The sequence below is a fragment of the Triturus cristatus genome, chromosome 3_2 (genome assembly GCF_964204655.1).
Source record: "Triturus cristatus chromosome 3_2, aTriCri1.1, whole genome shotgun sequence".
Classification (NCBI taxonomy): Eukaryota; Metazoa; Chordata; class Amphibia; order Caudata; family Salamandridae; genus Triturus; species Triturus cristatus.
In genome coordinates this window covers 288,371,047-288,391,010 of record NC_140584.1, presented here as the reverse complement: position 1 = coordinate 288,391,010, position 19,964 = coordinate 288,371,047, and the positions used below count along the sequence as shown (strand labels likewise).

Here is a 19,964-nt window from a genome sequence, read left to right as displayed (position 1 = left end):
AAGAGTACTTTTGTACGCACCTAATGGAATTTCTGGGAATAATGAAAGTTTCTTGTGGACAGCGCTTCAAGAGCTCAATGCTTTAGAGTAGTTAGTGTAATTGTTATGGGCTAAGCGCAAGTCATAGAGTTAAAGGGTAAGGATGGGCCAAGTTTGCATTTCTTGGTGATGAATGTAGTGTATGCATGCAATGACCCTATTTAAAGTCTGCTTTACAAAAGCTGCACAGGGACTGTGGGCCACTGTCTATCAAAGCATGAACCACCTCTGGTTCTAGAGAAAAGAGATTGTCCTATGGCATAAAGACAACAGCAGAGAGAGCTTCCTTACCCATCCCGGCACTGCCCTAGAGGCACTTCTAAACTTGTGTATCTCTATAACATAGCGCCACAACAGCTTATGCAGTCTCACAATATTCTTCTAAAAAAAATACTGATTATGCTATCTGCCTATGCAGCGTTGTGCCAGACAAAGCTCCTTCAGCCTCGCACCATTCTCATGCACCAGTGCATCAGAAGAGTACCAGTCTGTACCTGTGGAATCCAACATGCATACAGCCTCATGTCGTTGCACATCACGCACAACTAATGCTCCGTCCGTTCCCATGTAACCATATGACTGACACATCGCTCACAGTGATCTGCTGCTCAGTGTCTTTTTGAAACTGTGCCCCCAGTGCATGGAGAAAATCTATTGAATTATACTATCACAATGCACCAAAAGTGCCCAGCTGGTGCTCTGCACTTATATAATGCTGCATCATATAGAGCATCTTCGGGTCTTGCATTGCAATGGTGCACCAGTGTGTGTAGTAAAGTTATGTATGCATCTAGTCCTCTGCCAGCCTCACACCATTCCAGAGGAAAGAGACGCTGCTGATGCGTTCGCCTCATGTAACCCTATGCCAGCCGCAGCTCGCATGGTATTTACTGTTCAGTGCACTGGTGGCATTTTCAGAGGTTTGCATCCATGTAACCAAATGCTATGGAGAGCTTATGCAGCCTCATACTGCTGAAATACCCAGCAGAAACTGTGCCATTGAGAGCATCAATGCCTGCACCATACCAAGGATCACCAGTTACCCTTCTAATGTTCAGCACTGATGTAGCACTGTAACAGTGATAACACTGCAAAGCAAAGCTTCATCTGCACAGACTGTTCCGGTGCACTTCAATATTAGGGATTCCTGTAGACCTGTTCCAAGAAGGACTGATGCAGTCTCACACTTCAGCACAAAAATAAAGCAACTATTTATGCTCTAAACTCGTGATGGTGCCTTGCAGAGCTCCTGCAACCTCACAGCGCTGCCAGGCACTACTAAAGCCCTATATTAATGAAGTTAATTAAAGATCAAACAGCCTCATGGTGCCTAGAGCACCATAGGCAGCACACTGCTAATGTTGTATACCTATGTACCACTATGACAAGCAGACACACTACTCCACAAACTTCATTAGTGCAACAGGGCCCCTGGTAGTGCTTTATGTGCATGTATCAGTGCACCAAGCAGAGCTCCTCTGTCACCCAACAGCTCAGAGCAGCATTTCCACTGCCAGCATTAAATACCAATCTAGCTTTATGCCAAGGAGGGTTGCTACAGCCTGGCCCTATTTCACGTACAGAAGTACATTCTAATGTGCTGTGTACTTGTTATAGTGCCATGAAGTGCTTTTATAGCCTTGAAGTGTTACTGGGTACTGCAGAAGCTCAGTATCTATGCTGCACTATGACAGCTAAAGCTGACACATACTCATAGAGCACTTGTGCCCCAGAGGCATCATATTGGTAATGCTCTGTAGCCATCAAACCCTGTGCCATGCACATCTCCGACACCCTCACGCTGCGCCTCTGCCTTGGGTGCACAGCTACTCTGTGGTTACACAGCGCCTTACCAACTATAGCCAACAAAATTCCACACTTCATTTCTCCAGCGTACCAGGTAATACTAAAGCGACACTTCCATGGGCACCAGGACTGACCAGATGTTGTTTAGCCTCGCACTCCACCAGTGCACCAGAGTTAGTGCCAGACCTTTACACCCACATGGCATCTCATTGCCACCAGAACTACTGCCAGACATTTACAACCATGCCCACATGGAGTATCACTGAACTAGAGCAAAGGTGTCCTGCCAGTGCTCTGTATCCATGCAAGCCAATGCCAAGCAGAGCCCCTCACTCTTCCAGGAAAACTACTACTGTCTGTGCAGTGTAACTGTAAACTATATAGCTCTGTACTGCCATAGAGATGCCAAATGCATGCATTTTTTTTTTTTCTTAAACCTTTATTTTTGAAATTTTGAGCGAACATACATCAATAGGCAAAGGTGCATCAATGTGTACACATTTCATTCATAGTCAACACAATAGATGTAGGGAAAAAACAGGCTATTGCAGTGCAAATATCACCATCATAGCAGTACTGTGCATCAATCGTTTGGTTTCTTATAGAGTCTTCTCGCGGCTATTCTCTGCATAGAGGAGCCCCTCCCCTAGTCCCCCATGTACCAATAACACACTTCTGCAATATAGTATTCACAAGGGGAGAGACCTTCAATATGCAGTATCTATACATCAATAACTCGAGGGCAGCGTTTTCATTTATCTGACTCTTAGTATTTCGTGAGGGATTCTCCAGCATGTACCTATGTGGATGTCCTGTCCTCAGTGGCATTCTCCCCCCCTAATAAGTAGCAATGTAATGGAGCCCAGACATCTGTGGGTCGTGATGCTATTGGTAAAAGTTCAGAATATGTACTGATTTGTTCCTGACAATAGGTAAGATCTCACATCCAATCCTTGAATTTCGGGGCCCTGCCCCTGCCCCATCTACATGCAACTCTTCTTTTAGCAAGCAAAAAGGCAAGCGTAATGAATTTGCGGTGTGTAGCTTGTATGGGCTCCACGTATCCCAAGAGGGCAAGGATAGGAGAGGGCTCGACTTCTGTGTTAATCATTTTAGATAGTGCTGCAAATACCTGGCACCAATATCGGTGTACCTCATCACACGCCCACGCTAGGTGAAGAAAATCCGCCCCAGGGGCACGACATCTGTCGCACTGGTCGTCGTCACGAAGTTGGTATCTGCACATCCGAGCCGGGGTGTAATATAGTCTATGGATGTATTTATAGTGTATGATTCTAAATCTACTACTGGAGGAGATGCGTTCCGTTTGTTGTAGGCAGAACTCCCATTGTTTATCCGTCAGTGGGGCCTGCAGTTCCAGGTCCCATTTTGCCCTAGCCGCCAGAGGTGGGGTGTCTATTAACGAGTGGACCGATCTGTAAATTTTAGAGACTAACTTGGCAGGGGCTTCGTCTTGGAGGATGCGTTGTAACGGTGCCACATCCGGGGGTTCCTGCGGAAAGTCAGGTGTGAGCGCCTTAATCCCTTGTCGGAGCCTGATGTACAGAAAAACGTCAAGGGGAGAAGGTTGTATGCCTTCATATACAATTGGTCCATAGATCGGAATGCGCCAGCATGGTACAAGTACCCCCACGTCGTGACGTGGATAGTATGAAGTAATTTCCGAAACCCTGCTTCCTGTAACAGGTGCATGCTCGGATGGTAAACAAGGGGCAAGAGAGGCGCATACAACATACTAATCCCTAATTTGGCAGTCAGTCGGCTCCATGCAGTCACCGTACTTACCACCGTTGTGGGCGTTTTATCTCTTCCCTGCACTGGAATATACAGTGCGCCTTCTATGGGGATCGGGTGTGCCAGCCAGTGTTCGGCCGCTAGTTGGGGCATGTATCTAGGTTGCCGTATCCAGAAATAGGCATAATGTGCCTGAGCCGCTTGATAGTACAGCTCAAAATCGGGGACGCCAAACCCGCATTGATTGTATGGCTTGGTGAGGACCTCCCACTTGAGTCGGGGCGACTTCCCGCCCCAAACTAGTCTAATGAGCTCTGTGCGTAGTTGCCGGAAGAAAAACCTGCCCGGATAAAAGGGAATGTTCAAGAAGAGATATAGCAACTGCGGCAATATTACCATTTTAAATCAATGACGTTCTTCCCGCCATGGAGAGGGGTAGAGTAATCCATCGAGCAATGCAATCCGTAATACGGGTCAACGTCATGCCATAGTTGGCCCTCAAGAGCTCATCCCGGTCTTTTTCTATGTGCATGCCTAAATACTTAAAGTCCCCCTCGCACCAGGCGAGGGGGTACTCCAGCACAAACCGCTCAGTAGATGCCGTGAGGGGGAAAAAACAAGACTTGCTCCAGTTGATCTGGACTCCTGAAAGCCTGCCGAATCTGATAAATTCTCTAAGAATCGGATTTAGATTATCTCTGGGGTCACGTATATATAAAGTGATATCGTCCGCGTACATAGATATTAATATTTGACTCTGGAAACACCTCAGCGCCTTATCTTTATGATGTTGCCTCAATTTTGCCGCAAGTGGCTCTGTAGCTATAGCGAACAGCAGCGGTGACAGGGGGCAACCCTGTCTGGTGCCTCTGGCAATGGGAAATGCAGAGGAAAGCCTGCCGTTTATCAGTACTTTGGCCCCAGGAGATTCATATAATAGTCTGATCCATGAGATAAATATGATTGGAAACCCCATACGCTCCAGCACTTTGAATACATAATCCCATTCTAAGGAGTCAAAAGCCTTCGTGGCGTCCAGGAAGATGGCGGCCATTGGTTGGTCTTCATGTACCATGTTTAGGATCGAGAAGAAAGTGCGCAGGTTATGGGACGTCGCCCTACCAGGCACAAATCCTGCCTGGTCGGGTAATATCAAGTTGGGGAGTAGTAAATTAATACGGGTAGCAATTAGCTTAGCAAGGATTTTTACATCGCAATTGAGCAATGAGAGGGGTCGATAGGAGTCACATTTGTTTGCCGCTTTCCCGGGTTTAAGGAGTGATGTGATGAGGGCCATGCGCATGGAAGGGGGGAAATGGCCCACCTCCAGAGCATCCTCATAGACCTCCCGCAGGACCGGTGCCATAAATTCAATGCAAGTCTTGTAGAACTCTATTGGTATCCCATCTAGCCCCGTAGCCTTGCCCGACTGCATGTGCATAATAGCCTCACGCACCTCGTCCGGTTCAAAAGGGGAGCACAGAAACTCTCTTTGCGCATCGCTAAGCCATCCCAGGGACACATTTTCTAGGTATTCTTGCAGATGTAGATCCCCAGCCCTAGTCGATGTATACAATTTGTGATAGTGCACCACAAACGTGTTAAGAATTTGCGTGGTGTCTCTGTATACTTCACCATCCACGCCTTCAAGTTCTAATATAGTGTTAGGGGGCCGCGTCAACCTCATCGTTGCTGCCAGAGCTTTCCCTGGTCGCTCGCCTTCGCCATAGCGGCGGGCGATCCAATGTTTACCCCTAAATTTCGTCTCTCTAGCGGCTTCGTCGGTATATTCTGTCACTTTTTCACGAATATGTGATAGTGTGGTGTCGTCAGGGCTGTTAGCCAATGACGTCTCAAGTGCCTTAAGATCATTTTCAAGTGTTCTTAGTCGCGCTAGTATACTCTTCAGTACACCTGACCCCTTAGCAATGCATACGCCCCTTAAAGTCACCTTAAATGCATCCCAGATAGTTTCAACATCTTTCACAGAATCATTGTTGCGCTGGAAAAAATCTAAACAGTCTTCCCGTAGTTCCTCCTGAAAAGAAGTATCTTGTAGCATCATGGGTTGCAGGCGCCAGGCCGTCAGTGGGGGGCCAAGGTCCGCAGCCCTTAGTGTAACGCGTACTGGCGAATAATCAGAGAATGTTCTTGGAAGATGGTGTGCTCGATCAAGCGCCGCATGAAAGCGTGGGGATATAAAAACATAGTCAAGCCGCGCCCAGGATCTTGCTTGCGCCGTGAAGTGTGTACCTTCCCGCATGTCAGCATGGAGGTGTCTCAAGGTGTCAATTAATTTGTGATCATCTAGTGTCTCTAATAGCGTCACACGGGATTTAGTATAATGATGTGGGGCCGGGTGAGACCTGTCTCTAGTTGGATCAAGCGTAGAGTTGAAATCTCCCCCCCAGATGAGGTGCTGTGGGCGCATGCCTATTATGGTCGCTCCGAGGTCTGTGAAAAAATGCGGGTCGTCTATGTTGGGGCCGTAGCAGCAGACCAGGGTAACTGCCATATGCCCTAGTCTACCCCACATCAGACAATACCTGCCCTGGGCATCAATTTTAGTGCCTGCCATAATAAAGGGCGTTCCTTTTTTTACCAGTATTGCAGCACCCCTAGAGTATGATGAGTAGGAGGAAAAGGCAGTGTATTTCGCCCATCTTCCGGCAAAAGTGTGAACAGCCTGCGCTTTAAAATGGGTCTCCTGGATAAAGGCTATGTGTATTGCATGGCGGTCCAAATAAGAGAGGATCTGTCTCCTTTTCCTCGGGTTTCCCAGGCCTCTGACATTCCATGTAAGTATGTTTAAATCAGTGTCTCCCATAGCCAAGTCGGTAGTGAGAAGAATTACAGTGCATCAGTGAAGGACTCCCTGACTCGTTCCCTTTGGTGTTCATGCTTGATAACTGCATTACCCTTACAGCACAGTAGCAACGCAGCCTGTGTCCTGCCCCATTACACATTTTAATGCCGTGTCGTACGTGAATGATTGTGTGTACTACATGCACCGCGAGGGGGCCCCCTCGCACGTCTCCATCATGCAATCCTGTCGGATCTGTGAATAGCATCACTTTGATATTTGCCGTGCCCAACATTGTAACAACATGTACAAACAGTCCCATCCCCCCACCCCCTACCTTAGATATCCCCAACATGTATCTTGTAACAGTCTCAACTGCAATTCTATCTGATGATGTAATATTGTCAATCCCATACAATGCAGGAAATTGAGCCCCTCCCACCCACCAATTGATAGTTCTCAAGTATATCTGCCTCTCCCCAATGACCTGAGTCGTAGCCTTGGTTGAGCCCAACCACTCCCCTCGTTCTCTTATCGTTCCTAGAACAATATCGGTCAAATTACCACCGCTATCTAGGTCGTACCTTCCCCTTCCATAGCCGTCAGGGTCGTTCATATCAGCATGGATCAATGCAGTGAGTTCAAGAGCTTCTATCCCCCTCCCACTAATTACCAAAGAGCAATGCAGTTATCTCGATCTGTTCTTTGACCCAGGACCCATCAATAAACAACTCTAACCATCCTAATCTGCGATATGTTCTAGCTAATAATTCCCGCATCGCGTATCCCAGGCAGTACTCATTGTTCTTTGTGAGTGGAAAGACACTAGAATCATTGAAGATAATGGAAGAAACCAAAGTTGCCATGAAAACCCCCACCACACCCCCCGCCCACTGAAGCATCCCCAACTTGCCAGAATGCTCTTCCCACCCCCCTCCCAAAACGTCCATCAAACAGCTCAACAAGAGCAACGTAGTCAGTATGTTCATTGGGGTACACCCTATGTGGTTCATCGAGGGTACGCACATATCCACCCCCTACGCCCTGCCCCTCATCAAAGTCAAGGGAAGGGGGATGGTGCCTGGAATACATTACCAACCACTGTCCAATACCCGACCATGGTATTCTCGTTTAGCCTCGGTGCCTGCTCCCTCGTGGGCCCATCTGGTGGACCTCTAGGGTAATGTCAGCGGAGCATAACAGCCCACAGGTTCGTAGACCAATCCATAAAAAGCAGCGTCCATGTAGCTATTGTTCATCCTCATGTTCTTCATCTTCGCCGTCGCGTTGCTCAGCCCATGCATTCCTTAGAGCCTTTAAAAAATCGTCCACTTGCTGCGGATTTGTAAAGAAGTGTTGCTTTGCTTGGTGGGTTACTCTCAACTTCGCCGGGTACAGCAATGCGAAGTCAATTTGCAGGGCACGTAGTTTTTTTTTGACTTCAAGGAATTTACGCCGTTGTTCTTGTACAATAGGCGTGAAGTCTGGATAAACGGTGAAGTTGACACCATCACACAAGAGTTTTTGGTTTGTGCGTGCAGCCCGCAGCGCAGTAGCCCGATCCCGGTAATTTAAGAGCCGTGCAATGATGGGCCTCGGTGGAGCTCCGGGTTTGGGCCGCGGACCAAGAGAGCGGTGTGCTCTTTCAACGATAAATTGTTTAGAGAACACCTCAGATCCAATGGAGGCAAGGAGTATCTTCTCCACGTATTCTTCCATACGCCCAGTATTGGTGGACTCCGGCACACCCACCACTCGAATATTATTTCGCCGGCTGCGAGCTTCCAACTCCTCATTCTTTGTCGCAATAACTCTTAGGATAGTGTCCATTCTCGAGAGTTGCGTAGTGTGCGAGGCTGTGGTGTCATCATTATCAGATATCCGCCTCTCAGTTTCAGTTATACGTTCTTCATGTATATCCATTTTCTGTGCAATGGCATCCATTCTGGATGATAATCGATCCACCTTATCCACTATTATAGCAAAGCCTTGCCTCATTTCTTGCATCAGCTGTTGTAAGTCCGTGGCTGGGGAGCTTGAACCCACTCCAGCCGTAGGTGGGCTGTATGAGCCCCCCGCGTCTTTTGTGCTCCGCAATCCTTTCTTAGCCGTTGGGGCTTCAAATGTAAGCTTAGGCTGCCGACTATCCTGTTTACCCATCGTGGGCCGCAGCTTGCGAGGGGCGGTTTCCGCGTTCTTCTCGGGCAGGGCAGGGGCTAGAATTCATAGGCACAACACAGTGCGACTGTACGCAGCTATTGTTAGTATACAGAAAGGCCAGAATTGGTACTCCCAGTTAATGAATGCAGTCAGGGAGGGTGGTATCTCCCATTACCTTCACTAAAGTAATGCCGGCTGTCTTAGTCTATTGGCATCTGTATCAATCTTAGTGGGAAGATGTGGCCACCTGGTTAATGCTCGCCTGCTGCCACTGTATCTCAGTATGCCAGCTTTGTCTCAAGGTAATGACCGTGTGTCCAGGCGGCAAATCGTGCACCTTTCGCTATTATCCCCTATAGCCGGCCATTCACTAGGCAAATGGACCAGTGTCACTTGTCACCCCGCAGCGGCAGAGGAAATAGGGCCAGCGTCACTGGAGCTCGTGACCAGGATATGTTCGTAGGTACTGGGATGCCACGTTTAATAGCTGCGAAATGGTGAGCCTCTGAATCCAGTATACGCCTCCGGGGCGCCTCACAACCGGCCCTTGTCTCCACTTGGGCGGGCCCGCGCACCACCACCACCACCGTGTCCTGCAGCGGGGGGGGCACCGGGTCCCGTCTGTCCGAAAGCAGCCCCTATTTCTTGGCTCCTTTACACTGTGCCGGTCCCTAGCCGTCAGATGCAGTATTTAGTGTACAGTGCCAGTGTGCCCCCCAAGTTCTATCACTCAGTTGCCGATAGTGCTCGTACCTCCGTTCCTGTGCCTCTTCACCGTTGCAACCGTTCCGTCTCCTCTGTATTCGTCACCCCAGAGCCGTATCTCTCCCGCGCTGCAGGTCTCGGGCCTTAGTCTCTGATGTAATACCGCCGCCTCCTGCCGTCTGCCCCTTGCGCCAGCGCTCGCACGTCAGAGGCCCGTGATTCACTCAGCCTGCCATCATGCGAATCAGGATTTCCGAGTTGCCCCCAGCGCAATGTTCAATCGACTGTGTGCCTAATATGTATTATTTGCAGCGCCCTGCTCCGCAGCAGTGCTCTGGGTGTCTACCAACCACTTGTCCCGTATGTACAACACAGTGGGGGAGCCGGGTCCTACACAGGCGGGCCCACTTTCCCACACACTCCGGGCCATGGGTGTACCGTGGCGGGGGGAGAGGGGGGCAGCTCCGGATCACCTTACCCCGAAGTCCACCAGCACCCGCCGACGGCTTCCCACTCCGCCTCTGTGCCTCACAGCGGCCGGCAAGTCTCTCTCGCAGGTAGCGCTCCTCACCTTAAGTCCCAGGCCGCTCCGGTCCGCGGCATACAGCAAAGCCGACTGCAATATTAATGCCCCACCGGGGGAATATCAGGCATAGGCAGTGTCCCGCGTTGGTTCGTTGCCTCCAGTTTCCCTCCGCTGATCAGTTCCAAAAGCAGGGCGCCGCACTAGCGGCCCTCCGTTCAGGTCCTACTTGCCTCGTGGTGCGCCACGGCCTGGCGTAGATCTCAGGTCTGGTCAGCACGCTCCGCCCCTCATCAGCTCAGTGCCCGGTCAAACTTGCGCTACCTCTAACTCCATCATGGCTGATCGTACGGCTCCCAAACTTTCACCGAGGCTGCAGGACGATAACATTTACATCCGTATGTGGTTTTGGTCGGGAGAGCAGTCAGTTCAGCAGGATAAATGAAGGATTTTATTTCCTGGCTGCAGGAGCCTCACATTAGTGCGGCCATTCTGCTTGTGCGCCCTCTAGCGCCCCCCCGAAATGCATGCATTTTGTTAATTTACAAAGCACTTTTTGCCACTGTACGTTCATCAATATTTACTTCAAGAACAAAGTTAATGAGATTGGTCTGTGGGACAATCATACACCAACAAGCCACAGTGTGAAATTGTGCTTAGACTGACATTTCATGCTCATAAGGACAATAACGTGAGAATTTTGAAATGGTTAAGACTGTGAATACCCCCCATCTCCACCAGAAATTATTTTATCCAGAGGATGCACTTCATAATTGTCCCACACTCACCTCATCAAGTATTTACTCAGTTTGATAGGAAACAAATCTCACAAATAATTACATCACTTATTTCATCATGCGTGACTTACACAATGCACTCCTGCTCCTCCTCCGCCTGGAAGTGGTAGGTCCTATTATCTGAAGATACGGAGAGATGGACACACAGAGACACACTTAAGATGACTTGAAAGGTTCACAAAGATTCACCAATTCCATCTATTCTTGTATAACAGTACACCTTTAATGCACATAACAGGAGGAGGAGGAGGAGTGGTCACCTCTTAATTAGTATGGCCCTTACCGCCGATGGGTCAAAAAACTTTTTTCAACAGGACCTCCATCTTTTAACCCTACCATATAACACAAAATTACTGCCCACTCCTGTGTCCAGTCTAGGAACTCTACCTCCCTTGCCACAACGCATACCTTGTACGCCATACTTCACTAGTAAAAAGCTAGTTGTCAGTGGAAGCTTCGACAGGACCACACGCACACCTTCCTTCAATCATAAAAATGTGCTTGATTGAATGTAACTTGGCCTCCCGGTTGTTTTTTTTTTTTTTTTTTTTGAACATTTCCATCTGTATTTATTCCTATTTTATTTTGGTCATCCTATTGGCATTTATCCATATTTATTTTGTGTATTAAAATTGTATATTTCAACATTTATTTATGTGGTAACCATGCACTTTTACTTCAATACATGTAACGTTTTACAAAATTAAGCACCTAAATAGAGCAGAACACTGCACTCACAGTTAAGTATTAGAATTATGTACAAAATATATGTTAATATATGCCTGTAGTTAAGGAAATCTCATCCTGTTTTTTTAACTCATGTTGTCTATCTGCTCATCCGTTGGCCTGGAATTCATGAAGGACAGCATGGAGAGTCACTCACAAGAGGCACAATTTACTGTATTTTTCCACTTTTAAAAATACAGACTGGAGAAACACACACCAAAAAAAAAAATCTGTAAAAACAGAAACCGGGAGCCTTAAACGTTACTAATTAAGTGACAATTCAGACCCTTCCAATAGATCATTACATAGTTATGTACAAAGGTGATAAAAGTGAACCAAAGTGTATATATATATATATATATATATATATATATATATATATATATATATATATATATATATATATATATGAGTGCTGGGATGGGAATGCCCTCTGACCCCTATGTACCCCTGCTCTGAGTGTCTTACTCTATATGAAACTAGTATCTTGACTTTTTTTGACACAACTATCACACCAATATAGTGCATGCAAAGAGGCCTATGCTTGTCTATGGTAATTCTAGGTCCAGAACCTGTGCTGTGTCTTAAAGAAGCACCCAAAAGGTGCACTTATTGGTTGACACTGGACTATCACATAAAGCAGTGGTGACAGCATAGACAAACAAGTTACTTACCTTCGGTAACGATGTATCTGGTCGAGACACAGTCTAGCCGCAGATTCCTTAACTTAGAATATCCCCAGGCGTCAGACTGGATCCGGAAAACTTTCCGCAGCAGCACCTCTGCGTGCCGGGGGGCAGCGCCGCATGGTTCTGCCCTGACGTAGTCCATGGACGTGACGTCAGTGGAGCCATATATGCCCCTCCCGGCGTGCTGACGTCAGTTTTCGTCGGAGAGACTTTTCCGCACCACAACGCGGAACCACCACCAAAAACTGTGAGAATATGGGAACAGTGTGTGTAATAGATAGAAAATGCAAAAGAAAGAGAATGGTGAAAAAACAGCACCATAAAGGACAGTGCCAGGCACTGTATTTTGAACACTAGCAAAGGGCAAGAGCATAGCACCGCTTTGAGGAGCAATCCCACAAAAGCGAATACTAAACCTCCCCCGGAGGTAGAAGAAGATGTGAGAAAAAACATCATGGCAGACGACAGAAGTCTGCAACCATAATAGAAAACTGTGAAGGACAATAAGTGTGGAACCCATGAGCAAAGATAATCCATCACAAGACGGCACCAGAAAGAGACGTCGTATCCCCAGTAAGAGACCCATTAGACAGGGGCAGAGCCAATGGAGTTCAAACTAATGGGTCACTGGGGAGGCAAGAGACCCCAAGGCGATTAAGAAGGGGAGAGAGGGGAGGGGTGGACGGGGGGGGGGTAGGGGGATGGGGAGAGCGAGAGGAGGAAATCCCCCACTGGACAAACCAGGGCGTAGGGATTGAAAAGGACACCTGACACATGAGCATACCATCTAATCACGAGAACGGCAGAGTGGAGCAAGCAAAACAGAATGAATTATTCCTTGTAGGAGTGAAGTGAAAGATATCACAGTGCAGAAAGACAAAGCCACCCGGAGGGAGGCGAATGCAGGAAGCCCAACCTGAAAAGGTCCTCGCAGAGCAGGGAGGGTGTGTGGGCGCTAAGGAATCTGCGGCTAGACTATGTCTCTACCAGATACATCGTTACCGAAGGCAAGTAACTTGTTCATCTGATAGAGACATCTAGCCGCAGATTCCTTAACTTAGAATAGATACCAAAGCCATACTCATAGAGAGGAGGCAGGTCTCCGACTGAACCCCACAAGGTTCCTGAGGGAACTGAGACGTCAGCAAGTTGACGAAACACAGTGAGGACTGCAAGCTAGCGCAGTCACACCAAACCATGAAGCTCTGAAAGGAAAATGCTACTTACCAGTATGCATCTGTTCTTGGCATGTAGAGCTGCAGATCCGTACACTGTGCTTAGATCGCCATCTGGTGATGGGCTCGGATGCTTGCACCTTGTTGTTGTCTTGGAAGAAGTCTTTTGTAGTCACGAGATAGGTGACTCCTCCCTTGGACGATAGTGCGCATGGGCATTGACTCCATCCTCAGATTGTTTTTCGCCATGATGGGAAATGATGGAGTCAGTAAGAAATAGAAGAGATGTCAATGTGAATGTATCTAACTAAGATAATACTAGAACAGATACAGGTTCCGGGGAGGTGGGTGGGCGTGTACGGATCTGCAGCTCTACATGCCAAGAACAGATGCATACTGGCAAGTAGCATTTTCCGTTCGAGGCATATGAGCTGCAGGTCGTACACTGTGCATAGACTGTACAGCAGTATCTCCCATAGCGGTGGTCACCTGTATTGGTTGCAGAAGTTTGAAAAAGTGTTTTAAGAACAGCTTGGCCTACAGAAGCCTGTTGTTAGCCTGCACGTCAACACAATAGTGTTTGGTGAAGGTGTGTGGAGTAGACCATGTTGCTGCTTTCATATGTCATCTAAGGGGATGTTTCCTAAGAATGCCATGGAAGCCCCTAGTTTGCGTGTTGAATGCGCTCTAGGGGGAATTGTTAATGTGCGTTTAGCCTTTTGGTAGCATATTTGAAAGCATTTTACTATCCACCTCGCAATCCCAGCTTTGGAGATGGGGTTACCTTTATGAGGTGGGGAGAAGGCTACAAACAGTTGTTTTGTTTTTAGAAAGGGTTTAGCCAATGTAATAAAGTAGTGCTCTTTTGACGTCTAGTGTGTGAAGAGCTCTCTCTGCTACGTAATCTGGGTTTGAAAAAACACCGGTAACTCAACTGATTGGTTAAGATGAAAAGCAGAGATGACTTTGGGAAGGAATTTTGGATTTGTTCTGAGAACCACTTTGTTACGATGTATTTATAAGAATGGTTCTTGTGTGGTTAAAGCCTGGATCTCACTTACTCTTCTGAGAGAGGTAATTGCGACAAGGAAAGCTACTTTCCACGTGAGGAACTGAAGTTCACATTTATGTAGAGGTTCAAATGGGGGACCCATGAGCCTGGTAAGAACCATATTTAAATTCCACACCGGAGAAGGTGGCAATCTGGGAGGAATTATTCTTTTAAGGCCCTCCATAAAGGCTTTAATTGCAGGTACTCTAAATAGTGACAAGTGTTGTCTATTTTGTAAATAAGCAGCAAGTGCTGCTAGATGTAATCGTATGGATGAATATGCTAAATTACCTCTTTGCAAGTGTAGCAAGTAGCAAATGATGTCCTGGATGGAAGCATCCAGCGGATCAATATGATGGTTACTGCAGTAGATGACAAATCTTTTCCATTTTGCAGCATAGCAAGCTCTAGTAGTAGGGCATCTGGCTTCTTAAATGATGTTCATACAGTCCGGCAGAAGGTTAAGATAACCGAACTCTAGGACTTCAGGAGCCAGATTGATATTTTCAGTTGACTTGGATCGGGATGCCTTATATCTCCATGGTTCTGCGTTAGCTATGTTGGGGAGAGGTGTCGTTTTTGGTGTGGAACTACTGAGAGTTCCAGCAGTGTTGTGAACCACGGTTGGCGTACCCATGTGGGAGCCACAAGGATCATCTTGAGAGACTCTTGTCTGAGCTTGCGTACTACTAGGGGAATCAGTGGGAGTGGCGGAAAAGCGTATGCAAATCTGCCTGACCAGTTCATCCATATCGCATTGCCTTTGGACAACGGGTGTGTCGGCGAAGGTTGAGCATTTTGCATTTGCGTGTGTGCCAAACAGATCTATGTCTGGTGGACCCCACAGTTGGAAAAATGGTTGAAGAACTTGGGGATGAAGTTCCCATTCATGTATCTGCTTTGTCTGCCGACTTAGCAGATCCGCAATCTGATTGTGAACTCCTGGAAGATGTTCTGCAAATAGGTATATGTTTTGTGGAATGGCCCATCTCCAAATGCTTTGTGTGAGCTGGGACAGCTGCAAAGAATGTGTGCCTCCTTGTTTCTGTATGTAATACTGTCATGTTGTCCGTCCGGACTAGGACAGTCTTGTTCTGTACTTGGAATGATTTTAATGCTAGAAATATTGCTAGTAATTCCAGGTGATTGATATGGAGCCTTTTCTGTTGAGTGGTCCATTTGCGTTGAATTGTATGTTTTAGGAGATGGGCTCCACAACCGGTGAGTGATGCGTCTGCTGTTAGCATTATCTGTGGAACTGGTTCGAGGAACGGCGGCCCTTTGGACAGGTTTTGTGTGTTCCACCACTACAGAGAGCGATGTGTGCGGCTGTCCACCAACACCAGATCTGTAATTTGTCCCTGAGCCTGGTTCCACTGACATGCTAGGCATTCCTGTAAGGGGCGCATCTGAAGTCTTGCATGAGGTACGATAAAGTTGCAAGAGGCCATCATTCCTATGAGTTGCATGAATACCCTTGCTGGAAGGGAGTGCTGTGGTTGAAATTTAAGGGCTTGTATACTGGCTATCCTAGCTGGAATGGGATATGCCAGAGCTCTGGAGGTGGCTACTAGATAGATACTGATGTATATGAGAGGGCTGAAGATGTAACTTGGTGTAGTTTACTTTGAATCCCAAGTCGTGTAGCAGCTGGATGGTTTGATGAGTGTGATGAACACATTGGTTGAATGTGTTGACTTTTATTAGCCAGTCGTCAAGATATGGAAAGACATGGATTTGTTGTCTTCTCAGTGTGCTGCTACCACCGAAAGGCATTTTGTGAACACTCTGGCTGCGGTGGTCACCCCGAATGGAAGGACTTTGAACTGATAGTGTTGCCCGTCCACTATGAACCTTAGATACTTTCTGTGAGCAGGATGTATGGGAATGTGGAAGTAGGTGTCCTTGAGATCTAATGTGGCAAGGAAGTCGCCTTGTTGCAGCAGTGGGAAGACCTGTTGGAGAGTGATCATATGAAAATGATCTGACTTTATATAGAGATTGAGGGGTCTGAGGTGGAGTATTGGTCTTAGAGTCCCGTCCTTCTTGGGGATTAGGAAATATAGCGAGTAAACCCCTGTTCCTTGATGCTGTAAGGGAACCGGTTCTATTGCGTGCTTTTGAAGCAGTGAGAGAACCTCTTAAGAGTGTAAGGTGTTCTGTGGACATTGGGCGCTGTTTGGGTGGTATGGTGGGTGGAGTTGCTGTAAGTTCCAGGCAGTAACCATACTGGATAATTTGTCTTACCCACTTGTCTGTAGTGATGGAGTCCCGGACAGGTAGGAACTATAAAAGTCTTCCCCCGACCGGAGTGGAATGGTCTGGAGGGAGTGGAGGGAAGTCACTGTTTATTAGTGGGGGAGGAGCGGGTGTTGTTGTTACCTCGGCCTCTACCTTTGTTGTTATTTCCCCTGTATCCTCCTCTAAAATATCCTCTGTTGGGGGATGTTTGTGTTGTTGAAAGAAGAGGAGGCAGTGTCTGTTCCCATGTTTTTGGATGCTCCTCTATAAAAGGAGCGATGAAAGGAACCACGTGTGGGTGGAGACTGTAATGCTCCCATGGATTTTGAAGTCTCCGTGTCCTTTTTCATCTTCTCTAGAGTGGTGTCTACAGCCGGTCCAAAAAGTTGTTCCTGATTGAATGGCTGGTTGAGGATAGTTGACTGTACCTCCTGTTTAAAGCCTGAAATGCGTAGCCAGGCATGTCGTCTGAGTAGCACACTAGTGTTAATGGACCTAGAGGCTGGGTCAGCTGCATCAAGGGCACACTTGATTGAGGCGTTGGTTATTAATTTTCCCTCTTGAATTAAGTCATGCCTGGGTTTTGTACTGATCAGGTAAATGTTGTAATAGGGTTTCTAGTCGGTCATAGTGAGCCCTATCATACCTAGCAAGTAATGCTTGGGTGTTGGCTATGCGCCAGTGATTGGCTGCTTGGTCAGCAACTCTCTTGCCAGAGGCATCTAACAACTTAGATTTTTTATCCGGAGGTGGTGCGTCACCGAAGGTTTGAGAGTTGGCGCGTTTCCTAGCGCTAGTTACCACTAGTGAGTCTAAGGGTAGCTGCCCTTTGATGTAGATGGAATCATCGGGGGCAGGTTTATATTTCTGGTCAATCCTGGGATTGAGAATTCTAGCTCTGACTGGGTCTTTGAATATGTGAAGGGCATGTTTGATGACCCCTTTTTAGCATTGGTAGTATTTGGACAGTCTTCTGTGACTGTTTGAAGGTGTCTAGAAGGAAATCCTCATCTACAGGGTCTGAATGCATGTGAACACCATGGTAGACAGCAGCTCTATTAACAAGCTGACCAAAGCCAATATTATCATCTGGGGGAGATGGTTTTGTTGGATATGGCTGGGGTTAAGGGAGGACTGCGGAATCTATTGGATCATCATAATCGTCCTAATCGTCCTGTGGTGTGTCCGTGTCATCATCAGGGTCAGTGAAAGGGTCATTGTTGCCTCTCCCACCCCTAAATCATCATTATCATCATCCTTTGGTGGTGGTGAATGTGGTGGAAGTTGTGGAGGAGAGACAGGTTTAGGAGGAAGAACAGGCTCAGGAGGAAGAACAGGAGAAGAGGGTGTTCTAGGTGAAGTGGCACAGTCTTTTTTCTTTACAGGCACTGCAGGAGTGTCTGGTGTGTCTGGTGTGTCCAGCTTCCTCTACTTGTGTGGAACAGCAGCCACATATCCTGTTTTGGGGCCTATATAGAGTTTTTTCTGCTTGGGATCGTCAGGATCCGGTCGAAAAAGTTCTTCCTCTTCGGTAACCGCTATCGGGTTCGACTTCTTCGGGTCCGAGCGGGGTTTGGATTTCTACTCCAAGGCCTTAGGAGGTGGTTTTGAGTCCTTTGGCTTGGCTATGGAGACGGAAATCTTTTTCGGGTCCGAGGTCTTTGGCTTCGGCTCCAATGGTTTGTCTTTTGGCGTCGAGGTGGTCGGTGCCAACTTCTTTTTGGGAGTTTGCTCTCCCGTCTTCGGTGTCGAAGGCGCCTGCGGGACACTGATATGCGGTCTGCTCTGTCCAGAGCTGCCGGAAGGCCTGTCCTTTATCTTCGAAGCCGAGCCTGGGGGCGGGGCTTCTGAAGCTTGTTTTCGGTCGCGACTGGCGCCAGCAGGTGAAGTCTTGACCAGGGCCTTCTTTTTTTCAGGTGGGGTTGGGGTAGGGGCAGTTGTACTCACTTGTTGACCAGGAGTGATGTGGTCGTTTGAGTCATCTGCTTCGGACACGATTGCCAAATCCTCGGAATCTCCCTCTGGGACATCAGGGCCTTCGTCGAAGATGTCCACTGGTGCCGGAGCTGCTCTATGCGCCATGATGTGTCGTCGGGCCCGGCGATCATGGATGGTTTTCTTGGATCGAAAAGAGGCGCAGGCCTAGCAATTGTTCTTGTCGTGCTCGGGCGAGAGACACAAGTTACTGACTTTGTGATGGTCACAGTGTGGTAATTTCGCTCCACACTGGGGGCATTTTTTGAATTGAGTCCTTTCCATGAGCTGCAGGCCCGAACGGCGTCGATAGGCCCAGCGGCCCGCATCAACGACAGGAATCGAGTAGTTGAGATGCGCGTCGAAGATCACGCGATCAAAGACAATACCGTAGATAGTTTGCGCATCGAAATGGTTTGGAAAATAAGGTGCAGAACCGGAGCGCAAAAGTTACATCCGAACCTAATGGCGAAAAAAAACAATCTGAGGATGGAGTCGATGCCCATGCGCTATCATCCAAGGGAGGAGTCACCTATCTCGTGACTACAAAAGACTTCTTCCAAGACAAAAACAAGGTGCAAGCATCCGAGCCCAACACCAGATGGCGATCTATGCACAGTGTACGATCTGCAGCTCATATGCCTTGAACAGAGCGTTAACAATAGGAGGCAAGGGCACCACAAGCGGCCCTAGACAGCTGGTAAACCCTGTATGTATACTGGCTTGAGAGAAGAAAGCGTAAAGCTAGAATGCCGGAGCGGAAGAGGTCTTGGCTTTGCCAAGATGAGAATTGAACCTAGGGTCCCATGGATCCGCAGAATCCGATGTGTCGACTGAAATGAAATTCAGAGAGATGACAAACTGGTATGACAGTCAGCGCATACCGGTCCAGTATGTACAACAGTGCATAGAACCTGCACCGTCCAAGAGACGTGGGATAGCATTGGCAGGATACCGACCAATGGTCAGAAAGTGTTGATAGTACCAGGAACATAATATATTGCAGCACGCAGTCACCCCTTCACAAGACATGAGAGAGGGCCGACAGCAGCCATGATAAGTTCCGAACACAGGACTACAGGAAGAATGATAGTCATGTGGAAGACAGGAACATAAGTATACCTTGAGGACGGTAGAACCACCCGAGGTAGAGGAAAACAAAACCCTTGTAGGGTAGTTTGAGCAGCCACAGAGGGGAAGGATGCATTAGCAGGTAGGCACCTGTGAAAAAGCGGGGGTATGTGGCAAGCAGGACAACTCACACATGAGTTTGCCGGCTGAGTTGACCTGCACGAAGACACACGGCAGGAAGGGACGTGTTCACGCGAGTCTGATGTGTGAGGAACACAAAGTTGATATAGACTAAGAAGAAACACATGTAAAATGAGGCTTCACATGATGAGAGACTTGGGTACTTGAAAGAACTCACAGTTCTATGGAAGCAGAAGTAGAGAGGGCAATGTCCAGAGCTGCAAGAGACCTCAGCTAACCTCCTGGGAGGAGCTAAAGTCTTCCGGTAG

At 47.8% G+C, this 19,964-nt stretch overlaps 1 protein-coding gene across 2 annotated transcripts in view; it reads right to left on the bottom strand.

The window, feature by feature from the left end:
* ASAP3 (ArfGAP with SH3 domain, ankyrin repeat and PH domain 3) overlaps nt 1-19,964 on the bottom strand; it is a 360,613-nt gene that overhangs the window by 126,610 nt on the left and 214,039 nt on the right. For both annotated transcript variants that reach the window (XM_085647656.1, XM_085647657.1), the window contains one exon: nt 10,660-10,708. In XM_085647656.1, the coding sequence (XP_085503782.1) occupies nt 10,660-10,708 (49 nt within the window). The remainder of the gene's footprint in view (nt 1-10,659; nt 10,709-19,964) is intronic.